The sequence below is a fragment of the Aquarana catesbeiana genome, linkage group LG04 (assembly GCF_042186555.1).
Source record: "Aquarana catesbeiana isolate 2022-GZ linkage group LG04, ASM4218655v1, whole genome shotgun sequence".
NCBI classification, from domain to species: domain Eukaryota; kingdom Metazoa; phylum Chordata; class Amphibia; order Anura; family Ranidae; genus Aquarana; species Aquarana catesbeiana.
This window is the reverse complement of record NC_133327.1, coordinates 129,137,783-129,160,219: the sequence shown is the minus strand read 5'-3', so window position 1 is coordinate 129,160,219 and position 22,437 is coordinate 129,137,783. Positions and strand designations below refer to the sequence as shown.

At 47.4% G+C, this 22,437-nt stretch overlaps 2 protein-coding genes across 5 annotated transcripts in view; one reads left to right on the top strand and one right to left on the bottom strand.

Moving 5' to 3' along the window:
* Positions 1-4,383: 4,383 nt before the first annotated feature.
* On the bottom strand, positions 4,384-21,806 carry FBXO45 (F-box protein 45). The gene is made up of 3 exons (XM_073625614.1): positions 21,392-21,806; positions 9,673-10,029; positions 4,384-5,577 (listed from the first exon to the last, which is right to left on the bottom strand). Exons 1-3 carry the CDS (start codon positions 21,674-21,676, stop codon positions 5,392-5,394), a joined length of 828 nt encoding a protein of 275 aa, XP_073481715.1. The 5' UTR covers positions 21,677-21,806; the 3' UTR covers positions 4,384-5,391.
* A 227-nt stretch (positions 21,807-22,033) lies between these two features.
* WDR53 (WD repeat domain 53) overlaps positions 22,034-22,437 on the top strand; it is an 18,599-nt gene continuing 18,195 nt past the window's right edge. The window contains exon 1 of one of the 4 annotated variants that reach the window (XM_073625610.1): positions 22,034-22,192. The gene's annotated coding sequence lies outside the window, so the exon portion shown is untranslated. Of the gene's footprint in view, positions 22,193-22,215; positions 22,346-22,437 lie in introns of those variants that run through there. The other 3 variants (XM_073625613.1, XM_073625611.1, XM_073625612.1) reach the window with 3 other exon arrangements.

Genomic DNA, 22,437 nt, shown 5'->3' with positions numbered 1-22,437 from the left:
GCATCCTAGTGGTTACCTATTGCTCATCAAGTGCAGAAAAACAAAAAAGGTCACCACACTGTGTTAACAGGGCCTAAAACAAAGAAAAATTAGGGAAGTACACGTGTCTGCGAAGGACTAAAGCAAACCTGTTTTGCCCTGCAGAGACAAAAGCACAGATTCACTTTAAAAACACAACTTTTGAATATGCATGAAGTACAAAATTTTAAATTGCACATTCACAAAATAAACAAAAAACACCACCACCCAACAACACTGTACAGCAACTGTGTCATAGCTTTGATCTTAGTGCTGGATAACACTGGGGCGGCTTCAAAGTCACCCGACTCTCGTCAGACTCTGAAGCCGCCCCGCACAGCACGACTTCAGAGCAGCTTGCAAAACGACTTATGTATAGAAGTCAATGCAAGCCGCTCCAAAGTCGCCCACAAGTAGTACAGGAACCGTTTCCAAGTCAGAGCGACTTGAGTCACTCTTATTAGAACAGTTCCATTGTACTGAATGGAGAGCGACTTGTCAGGCTGACAAGTCGCCCTTGTGTGAACCGGCACTTAGAGCTCTGTTAATACACCCTCTGCCAGATGTTTCACCAATGAGAGCTTCTCAGAAACCAGTAAGGGTGCTTTTACTTTGTAGGACAGTGGAGAGTGCAGTAGCAAGCCTCTAAACCAATGCTGCAGTTTAAAGTTCATTGTGGAACTTTCAGAGCCATACTCTAGGATCTATTAGAAGCACTTGTGGCCACCTTAGAATGCTAAACGTTAGTTAAAAAAAAAAAAAAAAAAAAAAAAAAAAAAAAAAAATTAGACCGTGCAGGCTCAGAAGGAAAAAAAAAATATAATTTTTTTTTATTTGCAGGAGGAAGCTGCAGTTTAATCATGTTCCAGAATCCTTTAAAGCCCAACTCTGGACAATTTCTCCATGCCCAACCCCCCCCCCCCCATTCAGTGGGGCTGTACCACCTACTCGGTTTTTCTAGGTGTGAGCACAAAGTTAATACTCACCTGATCCGCTGATCCTCCCAAAAACCACACTCCCCATGGTCCAGAGGTGGACTGTTCCTGTCTATGGCGTGTGCTGATGTCAGGAACAGTCCATTTTTCAAGACTGCTGGAGTGCCGGACTGGTCTTGTGCAGGGATGATAGACGGGTCAGAGAAGTACATCTCCGCTGCCCTCTCCCCTAGAACAAAACGCGCACTGCACGGGAGAAAAAAAAAAAAAAAACTGCTTTAAATTTTGAGCACTTCAATAGAGTAGATATTCTCACCTTAATCACCAATTGATCTGAATTTTTAGGCCAGTTATGCAACTGCATACACATCTATACATTTTTTGTAGTATACTAACCACACTGGAATTGTTAGATGGCATGTAAAGCTAGGCTAGGTTCACACTACCGCAATCCAATTTTCAGTACAATTATGAAGTGTGTCATGGTTGTATTTTGGATGCTGGTTGCATATTTTATGGGACCAAAATCACGCTGGAATTGCACCGAAGCACAATACCCTCTTCCAAAATTGTGCCATGCTGTGTTGCATTGATGTGAACAGGCACCAATGAAGACAATGCGATTTCCATTGACATGCCGTTCTTCACACGAACCAGGCTTAAAATGATTTTTTTTTTTTTTTTTCCCTTCAAAAAGTACTCATTTTCTTCAAATAGCTTGATATTCCCATTTGTCTTATGCTGGTGAAAAGGTGCATTCTTTATTAAAAGGTTTCAAGTTAAAAATTGCTGAAATCCCCAATAAGGATTATGACAGTCTTAAAATTGTAAACATCTCTGCTTAAAATTAAAAAAAAAAAAAAAAAAAAAAAAAAAAAAACCCACGTGTGGTGTATGTCACTTTTGGCTGTCATTTTTTTTTTTTTATCACTTACAATCTTTCATGCCATATAGTAAAGCTTTTGCTGCCTGCAGCTAACATCCATGGAAGCCATAGTGTAAATTTATCTGCCCATCCTCGACCCTAGTCCAATAGCTCCATTAAAAATGATTCCGTGTATTGTTTAGTGTGATAAAAACTGTATGACATTATCCATTTTGTTCCCAAACAGGCCAGAGTCTATGTCCAGGAAGGGTTTATAATAGGGCCGTTATGCAGGATGCATTTACCCATAAATGTTAGGAGTTGGAGAGATTCCTGAGACCAAGCAGTCTATGCCACTAAAGACTTTGTTTTTCCTAATAGGTTCTGTTATCAGTAGAAAACCCATGCTCCTCGAGGCCTTCTCATTTCTGAACTGCATGAGAAATCCTAAATAAAGAATATGTTCACCTCTGCAATCAAGGATTCCCAACCTGAAGATTGTGCAAGAGGATATTACAGTTTATAGCTGTAAACAAAGATTTCCTGTTAAAATTTGCACCCTGCATACAGGGCTTTCCACTTGGGGCCCACGGAGGTGCAGTTTTTTGGCTTTTCAGATGGCATTGTGTGGCCCTCAACACGTGGCCACAGGCCCCAAAAACACACACCTGCCCCTTTTTAGCGCCACTGTAAGGCGATGCGCATGTTCTTTATTACGTGTTGTGGAGTGCTGAGGGCAGGTGTGTTTACTTCATGCCTGGGTACTGGGATATCTGAAAACAAAATTTCAAAGCACCACAACACACCTACACATCGGGGTTTATTTACTAACGGCAAATCCACTGTGCACTGGAAGTGCAAATACTGTAAATCTGAGAGGGACATGCAAAGAAAATAAAAAACACACATTTTTTCTTATAGATGATAGAAAGCAGCAGATCTTCCCTCAGATGCAGTGACTGCACTTCCAAGTGCACAGTGGATTTCCCTTAGTAAATCAACCCCATTGTGTTAGGCATGTTAATGTGCTCAGGGATACATGTCTACGGCTCAGAATGGGTCCTTAGGCATCGACTACTGCTCATTAATAACCTGGTGCAGTCTAACAATCTAAGTTTATTGGTTACCCGTAGCCCCTGTTCACACTGCATTTTCTCTTATGCTTGCTGGCACACAGACCTGCATGACATTGGAAATCACATTCTCTGTGGAGCCTGCTTGCATCAATGCAGCGCAACAATTTTTTTTCTTTTCGAAAAAAAAAAAAAAAAAAATTGTGCAGGTGCTTCTTCGATGCAATGCAGAATGTTATTTCTCAAATAGAATGCATGGAAAAGGACATGTACACACATGTAGGGCATTTTTGACAGTTATGTATAAAATCCAGTCTCCTACAAAAAAAAAAAAAAAAAAAAAAAAAAAAAAAAAAAAAACCCACACACACAACACACACACACAGCATTAAACACATAAAAAAAAAAACGAAAAAAAAAAAACACCACACCTCACTGAAAATGGCATCATGCAGCAGCACTAGTGTGAACCTAGGCTGTCAACTACGGGGAGGGGGGGGGGGGGGGGTTAGGTGTAACCCACACACACCAAAAAAGGTTTTAGGCAGAGAATAGCTACAAGTATGAGAATACCAAACAGACATTAAAAAGCTGCACCACTGATGTTTTGTCATTTTGGGAGAATCAATTTCCCCAAAAAACAGGTTTTAGCCCTGGTTCACATTGGTGAGATTTGAAATGTCAAATCGGCGGCAATGGCACTGTCCTGATCGGTGCGACGCTGCACCGATTTCAAAAAGTAGATTATGTACTACTTTGTGATTTTGGGGTGCAATTTCCATTGACATCTGTCCAGAAACCCGCACAGCTGTCTGAAATCGCAGCAGAAATCAGGGGTGACATGCGGGAGTGAAAGCGTGCGAGTTCAGCTGAACTCACACGGCTTCATTCCCGCAGCTCAGTGTGAACCTAGGCTTAAAGAAATCCGTCATCTTCCATATAAAGGCCATTATTCAATGCAATTTTAAGTTGCTGCATGATACAATATCAAGAAGGCCGTACTGTGATGGGCCACTGTATGGGGCCTTAACCAGGTGATTAGAAGGAAAATGCTGGAGATAATACAGACATCACCCTTTACACATGAGGCTCTAGACTCCCCAATTGGGCCTGCTTGGGGGTGGAGGTGGGGGGGTTTCTGGCTAATGTTTGAGCCAGGCAGCTCAGTACATCTGACCACACAGTGAAGAGCTTGTTTTGGAATACATCCTTAGAAAGCAAACTGCAGGGTCTGGACACTGGAGTCCTGCTTTAAATCCATTGTGCATTCAGAATATACTCCCCACTGGGAAGTGTCACACCATCTGGCAGTCACAGCATAGGTGCTGCATGCGTCTTACATTGAGTACCTGTGTGTCTTTCCATATATAGCCTTCCACACCAAAACGTATTGGGAAACAAGCAAGATCTGGTCAACAGTGGTTGAAAATCTCTGCTACTGACAGCCATTCCATCAGCACATTACATACAGTATGATGTAGCAAAACAGAGCTTACCATAATAAACATGCTTCATTTTATAGGGGAATCCAATATACAATTCATACTATAATTGCCTCATAAAATGGATTTATAAAATAGCATAATTTCTCTATACATAATTTAGGAACTGGATAAAAACCAAATACCACCCCACCCCCCACAAAATAAAATACCCATAACACACATCACAATTGCACAGATGACTATAATATGTACTCATTTTAAAATACTAAAAAGTATAAACTTTGATGATTTCCCTTTAATAAAGCCTGACCTGAGCCAAATGATTAAAGCCCCGTTCATGCCATAGTTTTTAGAAATGCAAGCATTTTTAACAAGGTTTAGGTTTCTGGTGGGAAGAGGCTTTCAAGTTAAAAAGGCATGCAGATTGCACTAAGATGCCCAAAAACGCCTGTGTTTTTAAACACAAAAGTGCAAATAAGGCCAAGGGATTGGAGGGGGCAAAGTAGACCTGTATTCTGTTTAGACTCAGATAAAACTAGAAAAAAATAAAATAAAAAAATAGGCATCATGCAGATACCATCTTAAATATACAGTTAAAAATACCCAGCTGTATGATTAAAAACACCAGAGTAACCTGTGCCGGATGTTCAGACCAGAGTGGAAAAAAAAATAAATAAGGATAAAAAGGGAAGAATTCCAGACCTTAGATTCCTGCCTTGAGATGGGAAGGAGGCAGGGAAGTATAAAACTCCCTCAATCTCTACATCCGTATTGACCCCACCAAACACAAAAACAATGTGGGGGTGGGGGATTACAGAAGGAAGAAAAAAAAAAAAAAAAAAAAAAAAAAACCTCCCTTAATCTCCATACACATAGCAACGACCCACAGACGACCAGCAAATGTGTCGTGTTGAGACTCCTCCAAGCCTGAAGGTAATGAAGAAGAATCCTTTGATCACTTCTCTCTGGTGGGTATCCACAGATCGGGTCATGTCTTCTGCTCTCTCACATGCTCAGCCTCTCCTGCCCGACCACAGTTATCTCCCGGAGTACAATCATCCATCCAGTGGTTTTCCCAGGTAGACCAAAGTCACTTCTGTGTTTCCGTACACAGCTGACACTGCTGGGTATAGACAGGTCTTTGGAAGTCCCCTAAAAGCCACCCCTAAAAACTCATATCCACGCTCAAAGGCCAGGGTCTTGTCTTCCATATCCAAAATTACTCGGATCCGCTCACCTATCTGAAAGAATGATAAACCAGATCAAGCTGCAATTGAACACATTTGCAAAACCATCACACTAGCCAGAACTATGATAAACAGCATATGATGTGTGTGTGTGTGTGTGTGTGTGTGTGTGTGTGTGTGTGTGTGTGTGTGTACTACTCTTTTACCATACACCACTCATATTTGTGCATCACTTTCCTATTAATAATCAATAATTAATAAATCCCCCATGCCCCCCTAAACATTATATTTGTGTTCCTCTTACAAAACGTTTGAATGACACCCATCCTTAACTGCTGGAATAGCTTAGTGCCGGCTCAAGGCCACTTTTAAATGTGAGTGTACACTTTTGTATTTTTATGATAATAAACAGTTTTAAACGCATTGCGCAATAATCGTTGTCCATATATCTTGCATGGGGAATACCAAAGCTCAAGCATAGTAGGTGGGGAGCAGTACAAAAGGTGGAGTGGTTATCCCATTAATGAACCGAAGGCTTATTACATAAGAAATATCTGGTGAGTGGCTGATTTAAACGATGGTGGTGTGTCACAAAAGTCACAATGAATTACAGATGATGCACAACGGCACGTAAAGAGTCAAAATCACAGCAACTATTGAGGAATTTGCACATGGACTTTATGATTATTTATTTTGCATGTTAGTAATTCTGACATAAAGATTGGTGATTTATATAAATTTTTGTAAGAGGAAAGTTTTGTAAGAGGAACACAAATATAATGTTTAGGGGGGCATGGGGGATTTATTAATTATTGATTATTAATAGGAAAGTGATGCACAATTATGAGTGGTGTATGGTAAAAGAGTAGCGCACTCACACACACAAATCATAGTCCCAGCCCATTTCACTGAATGGTTTTTTTGAATGCAGCAACTCTAACAGGGTTTAAAAGGGTAATTAAGATAAAGTTTTTGGCGCCGGTGACACATATATATTGATATGAAACAGCACCCCAGAATCAAAATTTAGAAAGACAACAACCCACCAGGCATGCAACACCAATAACGTGTACCTGACTTGCTGACAGTTTTCACTAGACAGGTAGTGAGGGGAAAACCTGTATCAAGGACATGGACAAAAAGACATGAGCTCTAACCCTCCCCTACTCTACTAAAAGAAACATAACTTTTATTTCCGTCTGTGTTGGTCGGTCATACACCAAATATCATGGACAGGAATATACCGTATTTAATCGGCGTATAACACGCACTTTTTTCCCCCTTAAAATCAGGAGAAAATCATGGGTGCGTGTTATACGCCGATCCCCGCTGATTTTTTGCGATTGCGCCGACATACACATCCGAGTGTACAGATTTAAATATGGCGCCGGCGGACTCGGCGAAGGGGGGAGCCGAGATACGCAAAGCTGAGTGTACTCGGCTCTTTTCGGTTCCGCTCACAGTCCAGCCACTGGGCGTGACTGAGCGGCGCCGAAAAGAGCCGAGTACATTCAGCTATGTGTATCTCTGTTCCGCCGAGTCCCTCCGCGGCACCATATTTAAATCTGTACACTCGGATGTGTATGTCAGCGCGATCGCAAAAAATCAGCGGAGATCGGCGGGGATTGCAAGGCTGCACTGGGGCAAGGCTGCAATGGACACTGGGGAAGGCTGCACTGACATGGCTGCAAGGCTGCAATGGACACTGGGGAAGGCTGCACTGACATGGCTGCAAGGCTGCACTGGACACTGGGGAAGGCTGCACTGACATGGCTGCAAGGCTGCACTGGACACTGGGGAAGGCTGTACTGACATGGCTGCAAGGCTGCACTGGGGCAAGGCTGCACTGACATGGCTGCAAGGCTGCACTGGGGCAAGGCTGCACTGACATGGCTGCAAGGCTGCACTGGACACTGGGGAAGGCTGCACTGGACACTGGGGAAGGCTGCACTGGACACTGGGGAAGGCTGCACTGGACACTGGGGAAGGCTGCACTAACATGGCTGCAAGGCTGCACTGGACACTGGGGAAGGCTGCACTAACATGGCTGCAAGGCTGCACTGGACACTGGGGAAGGCTGCACTAACAAGGCTGCACTGACATGGCTGCAAGGCTGCACTGGACACTGGGGAAGGCTTCACTGACATGGCTGCACTGACAAGGATGCATTGATGGGCATTTAAATGTAAGTTTTTTTCCCTTAAACTTCCCTCCGAAACTTGGGGTGCGTGTTATACGCCGAGAAATACGGTATATAAAACAGTCTTCTGGCCAAGTTCCCTGAAGAAGACATTATTTCTATTTAGCATGCAGCCTATACAGCCAGATGCCACTGGTATTAAAAGCCAAATTAGTGACAAATTGTCTTTTTTTATATCTGACTCCATAGAAGATTATGTAGAACTGTGCTTTTTAGAATGCCATCCAAAAAAAGTCAGCTTTTTTAATGATAAAAACTAAAAATCTGCTTTTACTGGATTAAAGTGCATGTTACCCCAACAGTTTATATTTGATATGTGTCTGTATTACCATGAACTTGTGTAAAAAGTATCTTGTTCTCTTTGCATTGCTTCCTTTGTGTGAAATACCAGGTAATCCTGCCAGCCCCCGCTAGACATGGAAGAATATCCATTTCAGTGTAGTTTTCTTCTTGGCATTCTAAATGCGAGCATGGCCTGCCTGTACTCCAGTGGTCATACTTCTAACAAACATGCCCCCTGTACAGCTCTGTACTGGGAAGATCAGTGTACTATTTCTTAGCCTCGTGCTGACTCACCCCCTACAGTCTCCACCACCAGCTCTCCAAGCCCATTATGCAGCTGAGAGCAGATGGGGAGAAGAATTTAGAAACACTTTTAGTGTGTTTTACAAGATAAACGTTCAAATACATTAAAAGCAGAATTCTAGGATATGTTAAATTAAAAATCTTACATCTGATCTCTCCCACCTCCAAATAACTATACTAACTAACCTGCGTAAGAAAGATCTACATACTGATCCATTTGCAGGCTGTTCCAGTCTGGTCATGTGACATCCCCCGAGTCAGCCTGTGCCGAATGCAGGGGAGAGGAGAAAGCACCCGACAACAACTGGAATGCCTGACCAGTTATGTCACCCATAGGCTTACTATGGCCCATTTGTTGTCAGCGCTGCCTCCTTTCACCTAGCACCACTAGCTGACACAGGGGAGCAGATCACATGACCAAACTGGAGTGGCCTGAAAAATATAAAAAATATTTACATCTTTTTCCACAGGTTAGTTAGTATAGGTGTTGGGGGGGCAGTTTTAAGATTAGTTGGGTATTTCTCGGAATGCAAAAACTTCTGAGTCCACAATTAAAGTTTGTAGAAGGGCCAGTCAGTAAATTCCTAATGGCACCCCCCACACATGGTATGGTGCAAAAAAAAAAAAAAAAAAAAAAAAATTATGCATTTCTCATGGGTCGGGCAGCCATATAAAAAAATTAATTATCTGCCCTACCTGCGATGTGCATGCACGGATCTGAATCAAGCTTCATATCACAACCTGGTTCTTACATCAGCGCTAAACCCCCCCGCATCCTAGCAACCAATCACCTGCTTGTTAAAGTGGTTGTATAGTCTTTTTTTGAACGTTTACCTACAGGTAAGCCTATAAGGCTTACCTGTAGGTAAAATTAATATCTCCTAAACCTGTACGGTTTAGGAGATATTTACTTTTCATGCAGCCGCTGACGTCATGCAGCGCTTGCGCTGGTAAGGCCCGGCAGAACTGCCAGACCTTGCCGGGCGTATTGCAGCTTCGGCCACTCAGCGCCAGAGCCGCAATACCCAGAAGACACACCGAGGCAACATGTCAGCTCCCTCGGCGTGGATCAGGTGAGATACCGGCACTTCGTTCGAAGGCGAGTATTTCATAACGAGCATACTAGCTCATTGTGACTTTGCCTTGCAGGGGGCAGCAGCGGGGGTGATGGCTGGGGGCAGAATGGCTCAGGAATGGCAGGCGTTCGAACAGGACATTGCCTCGGTCCGGATGCAGACCACAGTCCACCATTTAGTGATGCCTGCTATAGTGGTGTACAAGATCAATCCTGAAATACTGGTCAAAACAGACAAGGGAAACAACTGTGACCTAAACCACTGGATACAAAGACTCTTCCCACTCACCTGGTATTTGGGTGCATTATTGCACTGTGGAAAGCTTCCATTGACTTCTCCATTATGCAACAGATTATTATCGACTAGGTTCCATCCCCAACTCTGGTCATCACTTCCAAGTAGTGCCACATATCCCTGGCACTGCATAGGAGCCCGTTTTGTAGCAATGCCAATAACAGCTACCGTACCAAGTGGCCCTTCCCACCATACCTCCCAGGCATGGCGCCCTTCACTGAAGCCAATTTTGGTGCGTGCACCATCAGTACTCTGAGCAATTGGATTTCGATGAAGAGTGAAGCCATTCTTTTTAATATATACATTTCTTGAGCAGTCATTGGAGCTGAACCCATGCTGGCAAGCTCGAACCTGCATTTAAGACAAAAATAAATAAATAAAGACACCGTTTGCAAGCTCCATTTACAGAGCGTGATCATTAACATATATACAAATAAATCAAGTACAAAGTTAAAAGCACTGTTATTATGACTAAGGGGTCCAGCCTAGTTATACAGTTACATTAGGTACTTACAGTCTTCTCTGTGCACTGGTTACCTGTAGACCAGTCAACTCATACATTAGATACTTAGGATTTAAGTACACATCTGGCACAGGCAAATGGGAAAAAAGCCAAAAGAGAACTGGCCTTTGATGCTGCATCTGACAGTTCACCCAGAAGTGTAATTTTAGTCTCCAAACAAAGGGCCCGTTTATGCTCACGTCCTTCAGACTTTGAGGGGGCCTGACTGTGGCCAGTGCGAGTAGCAAATGCCCTGGGAGTAAACAAAGCCCCATCATTGGTATCAGTGGGAGGAATTGTGCCCCATTGTTGGTATCAGGGTACGGAATAGTGCTCCATAATTGGCATTCATGGGAGCAATAGTGCCCCATCGCTGGTGGCGGTGGGAGAAACAGCGCCTCAAGGGCCATATAAAGGCAAGCAAGGGGCCACACCTTGTGATGCAAAACTGGAAGTTACTATCAAAGTAAAAACGTAAACGCCGACTGTCAGAATACCTGATCTGTTTGAATGCAATCGATTTTCAGCCAACAATTTTCCACCCAGCTCCCTGGTCAACCGACTTTTATTGAGCAAGTGATGCCGACAGAAAACACTCATGGCTCAAATTTCTGCTGATTTAGCAGGATCCATCTGAAATTCAAGCCATGTATTGCAACCTTTACATATACTTACAAAAGTGCTTGCCTGCAGCTGCAAAAACATCAGCCCTAAAAGACATATTGGAATTTTTTTTATTTTTAGAATCATATTTGCCTAGGTGGAAGCAGCATCAGTCCAACTCTAATGCCGCGTACACACGAGCGGACTTTACGGCAGACTTTGCCCGGCGGACTTTCTGAATGAACGGACTTGCCTACACACAATCCACCAAATTCCGTCGAATTCGTACGTGATGACATACGACCGGACTAAAACAAGGAAGTTCATAGCCAGTAGCCAATAGCAGCCCTAGCGTGGCTTTTTGTCCGTCGAACTAGCATACAGACGAGCGGACTTTTCGACCAGACTCGAGTTCGACAGAAAGATTTAAAACATGTTTCAAATCTAAGTCCGTCCAACTTTTGAGAAAACAAAGTCCGCTGGAGCCCACACGATCGAATTGTCCGACGAAATCCCGTCCGCCGGGCAAAGTCTGCCGTAAAGTCCGCTCGTGTGTACGCGGCATAAGGCTGAGAACTGGTCAAACACCACCGATCGCATGATTCTCATGACTGAGCTGAGAGCTGGTAACTGTCAGTTACCATTTTCTGCTCTGCCCCCCCCCCCCCCCAACACTCACTGTGGCACTGGGCTGTGGAGGGGCCAGCTAATGCCTTGATGAGAGGCTGAGCTGGGTGCCAGTCCAGGCATATGGGTGGATCCCAACGATATGGTGGCCATCTTTCCTGAGCCTGGACTGGCACTGATGGCAGCCCGCTGTCTTCTGAAATCAGGTCACAGAGCTTTGGCTGTACTTCTCTAAGTAAGAAAACATCAATATGACCTACTAATGGCTAAAACCAGTGGACACTATTCTGTACTACTTCTCCTGGATCTCTCTGCTGCCTTTGACACTAGGGTTGTCCCGATACGATACTAGTATCGGTACCGGCACCGATACCGAGCATTTGCCCAAGTACTTGTACTCGGGCAAATGCTCCCGATGCTTCCCCCGATACCTAGAGGACAGCTGTGATCGGCGCGTGGGGGAGTTACAAGATTCTCCCCCAGCGGCTTTCACCAGCTTTAGTGACATACAGCGGTGATCACTCACAGCTGACTGTCACTGCATCCTCCTCCATGCCCCCTCCTTTCCTCTGTCCCCCTCCGCTGTCCCCTGCATTCCTCTCTCCTTATCTGTCCCCCTCCGTACTCCCCCTCCATTCCTCTCTCCTTTTCTGTCCCCCTCCGTTCCTCTCTCCTTATCTGTCCCCCTCCGTTTCTCTTTCCTTATCTGTCCCCTCCGTTCTCCCCCTCAGTTCCTCCGTCCTCCCCCCTCCTTCCTTTGTGTATGGATAGAGTCAGCTGACTCTGTCCATTCACATAACTGAAACATTGTAATCTCTTGTGATTACAATGTGTCAGTTTATGAATGGAGAGAAGCCGCTGACTTCTCTCCATTCATTCTCAGTGCAGCTGACGCTGCAGAGAAAGGGACTGGGGAATCTCCATCCTCTGTTTCTTTCTCTGTCTCAAGGGGGAGATATCAGAGGTCTCTTAAGACCCCTGATATCTCACCAAAGCCCCCCAAAAGGGCTGATAAAAAAAAACAAAAAAAAAAAAAAACAACAAAAAAAAAAAAAAAAAAAAAAACCACACACATATACAACGTTCACCCCCCCCCCCCCAAAAAAAATAGCAAAAAAAAAAAAAAAAAAAAAACTGTCACGTGACATTAAAAAAAAAAAAAAAAAAAAAGAAGTATCGGTAATCGGTATCGGCAAGTACTTGAAAAAAAAAAAAGTATTGGTACTTGTACTCGGTCCTAAAAAAGTGGTATGGGGACAACCCTATTTGACACAGTGGACCACCCCCTCCTCCTCAAAAAACTCCACTCCTTTGGTCTCCGTGACTGTACTCTTCGCTGGTTCTCAACCTACCTATCCCACCGCTCCTTCAGTGTCACTTACAACTCTACTTCCTCCTCTCCCCTTCCTTTTTCCATTGGGGTCCCCCAAGGTTCTGTTCTTGGACCTCTCCTTTTCTCAATCTACACCACCTCCTTGGGTCAGTTGATTGCCTCCCACGGCTTTAAATATCATCTCTACGCTGATGACACCCAAATCTATCTCTCCACCCCCCAGCTCTCTCCATCTGTCTCCTCACGCATTACCAACTTACTAGCAGACATATCAGCTTGGATGTCACATCACTTCCTCAAACTCAAGCCATCCAAAACCGAGCTCATGATAGTTCCTCCCTCAGGTGCCACTTCCCCCGATTTCTCTGTCAATATCAACGGCTCAACTATCAACCCATCTCCCCACGTCAAGGTCCTAGGTGTAATCCTGGACTCTGAACTAACCTTTCGACCTCACATTCTATCACTATCCAAAACTTGCCGCCTCAATCTCCGCAACATCTCCAAGATACGCCCCTTCCTAACCAATGTCACCACAAAGCTTCTAATCCACTCCCTGGTCATCTCCCGCCTCGTCTACTGCAACTCCCTCCTCACTGGTTTACCTCTAAATAGGCTATCCCCCCTTCAGTCCATCATGAACGCTGCTGCCAGGCTCATCCATGTCACAAACCGCTCAGCGTCTGCTACACCCCTCTGCCAATCCCTCAATTGGCTGCCACTCAGTCACCAAATTAAATTCAAGATACTAACTATAACTTTCAAAGCCATCCACAACCTGGCCCCCAGCTACATCTCTAGCCTAGTCACAAAATACCAACCTAATCGTTCTCTTCGCTCCTCCCAAGACCTCCTGCTCTCAAACTCCCTTGTCACCTCATCCCATGCTCTCCTTCAGGACTTCTTCAGAACCTCCCCCATCCTCTGGAATGCTCTACCCCAATCGGTCCGATTTTCTCCTACTTTATCCACTTTCAGAAGATCCCTGAAAACTCATATCTTCAGAGAAGCCTATCTGGCCCCCACCTAACAACTGTACATTTATCTTCTCAATCAGCACATCACCCACAGTTATTACATCTTGTATCTCTTGATTGTAAGCTCTAAGGAGCAGGGCCCTCTGATTCCTACTGTATTAAAGTGTATTGTATTTGTACTGTCTACCCTCAAGTTGTAAAGCGCTACGTAAACTGTTGGCGCTATATAAATCCTGAATAATAATAATAAATATTTTTTGACTAAATCTGTCAGTTAACCCCCCCTAGCGGTATTCCCGAGTCTGGCTCGGGGTGGATTTTCAATACCAAAAGTGGTACCCAAAGCCAGACTCTGGATTGCATTGCAGGATCCTTGTAGAGTTTACTTACATTGTCCCCTGGATCCTGCGATGACTCCCCGCTGTGATCTGTGAGCCGCTGTGTCTCGCATGATTCACAGTGCCGAGCGCCAAATTCAAAAAGTAAAACACAGTATACTGTAATCTTACAGATTACAGTACTGTATCAAATAATTACACATCCCCTTTGTCCCTAGTGGTTTGTCCAGTGCCCTGCATGCAGTTTTATATTATAAAAACTGTTCTTTCTGCCTGGAAATTGGAGATTGTCCATAGCAACCAAAACCGTCCCTTTACATCAAAAGTGGTTTTAGACCAACTAGAAAACAGCGATAATAAATTAGAATCACTGGCAGAATTGAGCGATAGTGATTTGTGGGGAGATCCAACATCAAACACTGAAAAGTAATGACAGCAACAATTCTGCAACTGAGCAAATTTCAATGTTTTTGATTTGATTACATTATTATATAATTTTTATTAAATTATTTGGTATAATCATTTATAGTTATTACATTATAAATTATGATTTCGTTTTTCAAACTTTATCATACCCGGGATGTCTACTAGACTCTTGTTTGGACAGATTTAAGTAAATTATTCCTAAGAATTACAGGCCTGCAATATAAAAACGCCAAATTTCTATGCAAAATAATTGTACCACTTTCAGCACCTAAATTCTGAAATAATCATACCGCCAGGGAGGTTAACACGTTCTGTCGTGTGTTGTGGTAACGCAGCCCAGTCATGTGAATGGTAAGACAGTATTATTCAGCATGTACTGTGTTAATGCTGATCGCTGGTGTTAATGGGCCCCATGTTATCAGAGCGTTTCTACTGGAAGTACAAACATCTCCCATGACTCCTATTTCACGTTGCGTTCGCCCCCCCCACACACACACATTCCCACGTTGCGTTCGCCCGCCCACACACACACTCCCACGTTGCGTTCGCCCGCCCACACACTCCCACGTTGCGTTCGCACACACACACACACTCCCACGTTGCGTTCGCCCACACACACACACACACACTCCCACGTTGCGTTCGCCCACACACACACACACACTCCCACGTTGCGTTCGCCCACACACACACACTCCCACGTTGCGTTCGCCCACACACACACACACTCCCACGTTGCGTTCGCCCACACACACACACACTCCCACGTTGCGTTCGCCCACACACACACACACTCCCACGTTGCGTTCGCCCACACACACACACACTCCCACGTTGCGTTCGCCCACACACACACACACTCCCACGTTGCGTTCGCCCACACACACACACACTCCCACGTTGCGTTCGCCCACACACACACACACTCCCACGTTGCGTTCGCCCACACACACACACACTCCCACGTTGCGTTCGCCCACACACACACACACTCCCACGTTGCGTTCGCCCACACACACACACACGTTGCGTTCGCCCACACACACACACACTCCCACGTTGCGTTCGCCCACACACACACACACACACTCCCACGTTGCGTTCGCCCACACACACACACACTCCCACGTTGCGTTCGCCCACACACACACACACTCCCACGTTGCGTTCGCCCACACACACACACACTCCCACGTTGCGTTCGCCCACACACACACACACTCCCACGTTGCGTTCGCCCACACACACACACACTCCCACGTTGCGTTCGCCCACACACACACACACTCCCACGTTGCGTTCGCCCACACACACACACACACTCCCACGTTGCGTTCGCCCACACACACACACACTCCCACGTTGCGTTCGCCCACACACACACACACTCACTCCCACGTTGCGTTCGCCCACACACACACACACACTCACTCCCACGTTGCGTTCGCCCACACACACACACACTCCCACGTTGCGTTCGCCCACACACACACACACTCCCACGTTGCGTTCGCCCACACACACACACACTCCCACGTTGCGTTCGCCCACACACACACACACTCCCACGTTGCGTTCGCCCACACACACACACACTCCCACGTTGCGTTCGCCCACACACACACACACTCCCACGTTGCGTTCGCCCACACACACACACACTCCCACGTTGCGTTCGCCCACACACACACTCCCACGTTGCGTTCGCCCACACACACACACACACACACACACACACACACACACACACACACACTCCCACGTTGCGTTCGCCCACACACACACACTCCCACGTTGCGTTCGCCCACACACACACACACACTCCCACGTTGCGTTCGCCCACACACACACACACACTCCCACGTTGCGTTCGCCCACACACACACACACACTCCCACGTTGCGTTCGCCCACACACACACACACACTCCCACGTTGCGTTCGCCCACACACACACACACACTCCCACGTTGCGTTCGCCCACACACACACACACTCCCACGTTGCGTTCGCCCACACACACACACACTCCCACGTTGCGTTCGCCCACACACACACACACTCCCACGTTGCGTTCGCCCACACACACACACACACACTCCCACGTTGCGTTCGCCCACACACACACTCCCACGTTGCGTTCGCCCACACACACACACACTCCCACGTTGCGTTCGCCCACACACACACACTCCCACGTTGCGTTCGCCCACACACACACACACACACTCCCACGTTGCGTTCGCCCACACACACACACACTCCCACGTTGCGTTCGCCCACACACACACACTCCCACGTTGCGTTCGCCCACACACACACACACACACACTCCCACGTTGCGTTCGCCCACACACACACTCCCACGTTGCGTTCGCCCACACACACACACACTCCCACGTTGCGTTCGCCCACACACACACTCCCACGTTGCGTTCGCCCGCCCACACACACACTCCCACGTTGCGTTCACACACACACACACACACACACACTCCCACGTTGCGTTCGCCCACACACACACACACACTCCCACGTTGCGTTCGCCCACACACACACACACACACACTCCCACGTTGCGTTCGCCCACACACACACACACTCCCACGCTGCGTTCGCCCACACACACACACACACACACTCCCACGTTGCGTTCGCCCACACACACACACACACACTCCCACGTTGCGTTCGCCCACACACACACACACACACACTCCCACGTTGCGTTCGCCCACACACACACACACTCCCACGTTGCGTTCGCCCACACACACACACACACACACTCCCACGTTGCGTTCGCCCACACACACACACACACACTCCCACGTTGCGTTCGCCCACACACACACACACACACTCCCACGTTGCGTTCGCCCACACACACACACACACTCCCACGTTGCGTTCGCCCACACACACACACACACTCCCACGTTGCGTTCGCCCACACACACACTCCCACGTTGCGTTCGCCCACACACACACTCCCACGTTGCGTTCGCCCACACACACACACACACACTCCCACGTTGCGTTCGCCCACACACACACACACACTCCCACGTTGCGTTCGCCCACACACACACTCCCACGTTGCGTTCGCCCACACACACACTCCCACGTTGCGTTCGCCCACACACACACACTCCCACACACACACCCTCCCACGTTGCGTTCGCCCACACACACACTCCCACGTTGCGTTAGCCCCACACACACACACACTCCCACGTTGCGTACACACACACACACACACACACACACACACACACATTCCCACGTTGCGTACACACACACACTCCCACGTTGCGTACACACACACACACACACACACTCCCACGTTGCGTACACACACACACACACTCCCACGTTGCGTACACACACACACACACACACACATTCCCACGTTGCGTACACACACACACACACACACACATTCCCACGTTGCGCACACACACACACACACACACATTCCCACGTTGCGTACACACACATTCCCACGTTGCGTACACACACACACACACACACACACACACATTCCCACGTTGCGTACACACACACTGCGTTCGCCCACACACATTCCCACACACGCATTCCCACGTTGCGTTAGCCCCACACACACACACATTCCCACGTTGCGTACACACACACACACACTCCCACGTTGCGTACACACACACACACACACACACACACTCCCACGTTGCGTACACACACACACACACATTCCCACGTTGCGTACACACACACACACACACACACACACACATTCCCACGTTGCGTACACACACACACACACACACACATTCCCACGTTGCGTACACACACACACTCCCACGTTGCGTACACACACACACACATTCCCACGTTGCGTACACACACACACACATTCCCACGTTGCGTACACACACACACACACATTCCCACGTTGCGTACACACACACATTCCCACGTTGCGTACACACACACACACACATTCCCACGTTGCGTACACACACACACACACACATTCCCACGTTGCGTACACACACACTGCGTTCGCCCACACACATTCCCACGTTGCGTTCGCCCACACACATTCCCACACACGCATTCCCACGTTGCGTCAGCCCACACACACTTCCACGTTGCGTTAGCCCCCCCCACACACACACACTCCCACGTTGCGTACACACACACACACACACACACTCCCACGTTGCGTACACACACATTCCCACGTTGCGTATACACACACACACACACACACACACATTCCCACGTTGCGTACACACACATTCCCACGTTGCGTACACACACACACATTCCCACGTTGCGTACACACACACACACGTTGCGTACACACACACACATTCCCACGTTGCGTACACACACACACACTGCGTTCGCCCACACACATTCCCACGTTGCGTTCGCCCACACACATTCCCACACACGCATTCCCACGTTGCGTCAGCCCACACACACGTTGCGTTCGCCCACACACACTTCCACGTTGCGTTAGCCCCCCACACACACATTCCCACGTTGCGTTAGCCCCCCCCCACCCACATTCCCACGTTGCGTTCGCCCCCCCCACACATTCCCACGTTGCGTTCGCCCCCCCCACACATTCCCATGTTGCGTTCGCCCACACACACAGTTACATAGTAGTTGAGGTTGAAAAAAGACAAGTCCAACCTATGTGTGTGATTATGTGTCAGTATTACGTTGTATATTCCTGTATGTTGCGGTCATTCAGGTGATTATCTAATAGTTTCTTGAAGCCATCAATGCTCCCCGCTGAGACCACCGCCTGTGGAAGGGAATTCCACATCCTTGCCGCTCTTACAGTAAAGAACCCTCTATGTAGTTTAAGGTTAAACCTCTTTTCTTCTAATTGTAATGAGTGGCCACGAGTCTTATTAAACTCTCTTCTGCGAAAATGTTTTATCCCTATTGTGGGGTCACCAGTACAGTATTTGTAAATTGAAATCATATCCCCTCTCAAGCGTCTCTTCTCCAGAGAGAATAAGTTCAGTGCTCGCAACCTTTCCTCATAACTAAGATCCTCCAGACCCTTTATTAGCTTTGTTGCCCTTCTTTGTACTCGCTCCATTTCCAGTATGTCCCTCCTGAGGACTGGTGCCCAGAACTGGACACCATACTCCAGGTGCGGCCGGACCAGAGTCTTGTAGAGCGGGAGAATTATCGTTTTATCTCTGGAGTTGATCCCCCTTTTAATGCATGCCAATATTCTGTTTGCTTTATTAGCAGTAGCTTGGCATTGCATGCCATTGCTGAGCCTATTATCTACTAGGACCCCCAGGTCCTTTTCCATCCTAGATTCCCCCAGAGGTTCTCCCCGCAGTGTATAGATTGCATTCATATTTTTGCCACCCAAATGCATTATTTTACATTTTTCTACATTGAACCTCATTTGCCATGTAGTCGCCCACCCCATTAATTTGTTCAGGTCTTTTTGCAAGGTTTCCACATCCTGCGGAGAAGTTATTGCCCTGCTTAGCTTAGTATCGTCCGCAAATACAGAGATTGAACTGTATAACCCATCCTCCAGGTCGTTTATGAACAAATTAAATAGGATTGGTCCCAGCACAGAACCCTGGGGAACCCCACTACCCACCCCTGACCATTCTGAGTACTCCCCATTTATCACCACCCTCTGAACACGCCCTTGTAGCCAGTTTTCAATCCATGTACTCACCCTATGGTCCATGCCAACGCACCTTATTTTGTACAGTAAACGTTTATGGGGAACTGTGTCAAATGCTTTTGCAAAATCCAGATACACCACGTCTACGGGCCTTCCTTTATCTAGATGGCAACTCACCTCCTCATAGAAGGTTAATAGATTGGTTTGGCAAGAACGATTCTTCATGAATCCATGCTGTGTACTGCTAATGATATCATTCTTATTACTAAAATCTTGTATATAGTCCCTTATCATCCCCTCCAAGAGTTTACATACTATTGGTGTTAGGCTAACTGGTCTGTAATTCCCAGGGATGTTTTTTGGGCCCTTTTTAAAAATATTGGTGCTACATTGGCTTTTCTCCAATCAGCTGGTACCATTCCAGTCAATAGACGTTCCTAATTTTTACAGACAAACGGTCTGGCAATCACCTGACTGAGTTCCCTAAGTACCCTCGGATGCAAGCCATCTGGTCCCGGTGATTTATTAATGTTAAGTTTCTCAAGTCTAATTTTAATTCCGTCCTCTGTTAACCATTCCCACGTTGCGTTCGCCCCCCCCCCCCCCCACACACACACACACACACGTTGCGTTCGTCCCCCACACACATTCCCACTTTGCGTTCGCCGCCCCCCCCCCCCCCCCCACACACAAACAAATTCCCACGTTGCGTTCGCCACACATACACGCGCACACACATTCCCACGTCGCGTTTGCGCACACACATTCCCACGTTGCGTTCGCGCACACACATTCCCACGTTGCGTTCGCCCCCCATACATTCCATGTTGCGCTCCCCCATACATTCCATGTTGCGCTCCCCCATACATTCCATGTTGCGCTCCCCCATACATTCCATGTTGCGCTCCCCCATACATTCCATGTTGCGCTCCCCCATACATTCCATGTTGCGCTCCCCCATACATTCCATGTTGCGCTCCCCCATACATTCCATGTTGCGCTCCCCCATACATTCCATGTTGCGCTCCCCCATACATTCCATGTTGCGCTCCCCCATACATTCCATGTTGCGCTCCCCCATACATTCCATGTTGCGTTCGCCCCCATACATGCCATGTTGCGCTCCCCCATACATTCCATGTTGCGTTCGCCCCCATACATGCCATGTTGCGCTCCCCCATACATTCCATGTTGCGCTCCCCCATACATTCCATGATGTGTCCCCCCTTAAAAGAGTGTCAGACCTCACCTTGGCCTTGTATGTGGGCAGGTTGCAAAGTACATCGGTCCTCAGGGCCTCCTCGCTGATTGTCCTCAGACACAGGCTCCTCCACACCTCGCTGTTCTCGTCCCCATGCAGAGTGCGGTACCAATGCTTGCACACTAGGCCGCAGCTGCGGAGGTCGGCCAGCTCCAGGTAGGAGAAGACCAGCTCCAGTACACGACTCGGCAGTCTTCCTGACCCGGGCGGCGGAGGGGGAGGAGGAGGAGGCGCGGAGGGAGCCGCTGACGGAGCGGCAGCAGCCGCCGCCATTCCCTCCCTATCTGCCAGTACCGGCGACTTAAGCGCCTCCACACTCCCTCATCACCCAGCGACAAACAACATCCTGCCGTATCACGTAATCGCTAGCCAATCAGCGGCTTCGCTGACGAAAATAAATACAAGACGAGCCAATCATATAAGAGGCACAGCAGCAGCTCTCATTGCTTCCTGCTTTTGCCCCGCCTACGTCACTATACACGCAATCATCGACAGATCCGGCCTTCTTATGACAATCAGGGGACTAATGGCAAGTAGGAGAGCATGTGCTCATGCGCATAAACGTAAATGCACCAATAACCCCTCCCTATGGTCTCTGATCTGCCAATTAGACATCGCTTTTATTTCTGCGGTGTGTAAGCAACCAATCAGAGAGATCCGTAAAGTGTAGCGGAAGTAGAGTGTCTGGGAGTCAGGTGTGTGTGCTGTGTGTGTGAGCGCCCCGGGCAGGGGACGGGAGTGTGGAGAGGAACCGACCAGCGCGGACTTCCTGTGGGGAGTGTTTGATTTGTGAGTACACACACACAGGAACCCGGGGCCTCGTATGCACTGCATCTGTTCAACCAGTTCTCCCAGAGACCAGGCTGTAGATTGAGGAGGGACTCGTGTAAAGAAAACACGTACGGTCTGTTTACAGACATGGATGGAGTCATTGAAAGCTTGGTCAGTTCTTGTGACCCATTGAGGAGACTTCCTGCCCCTCAGACACAACAGGAAATCTCCCAAACATTAAAGTGATTGTAAACAATCGTCTT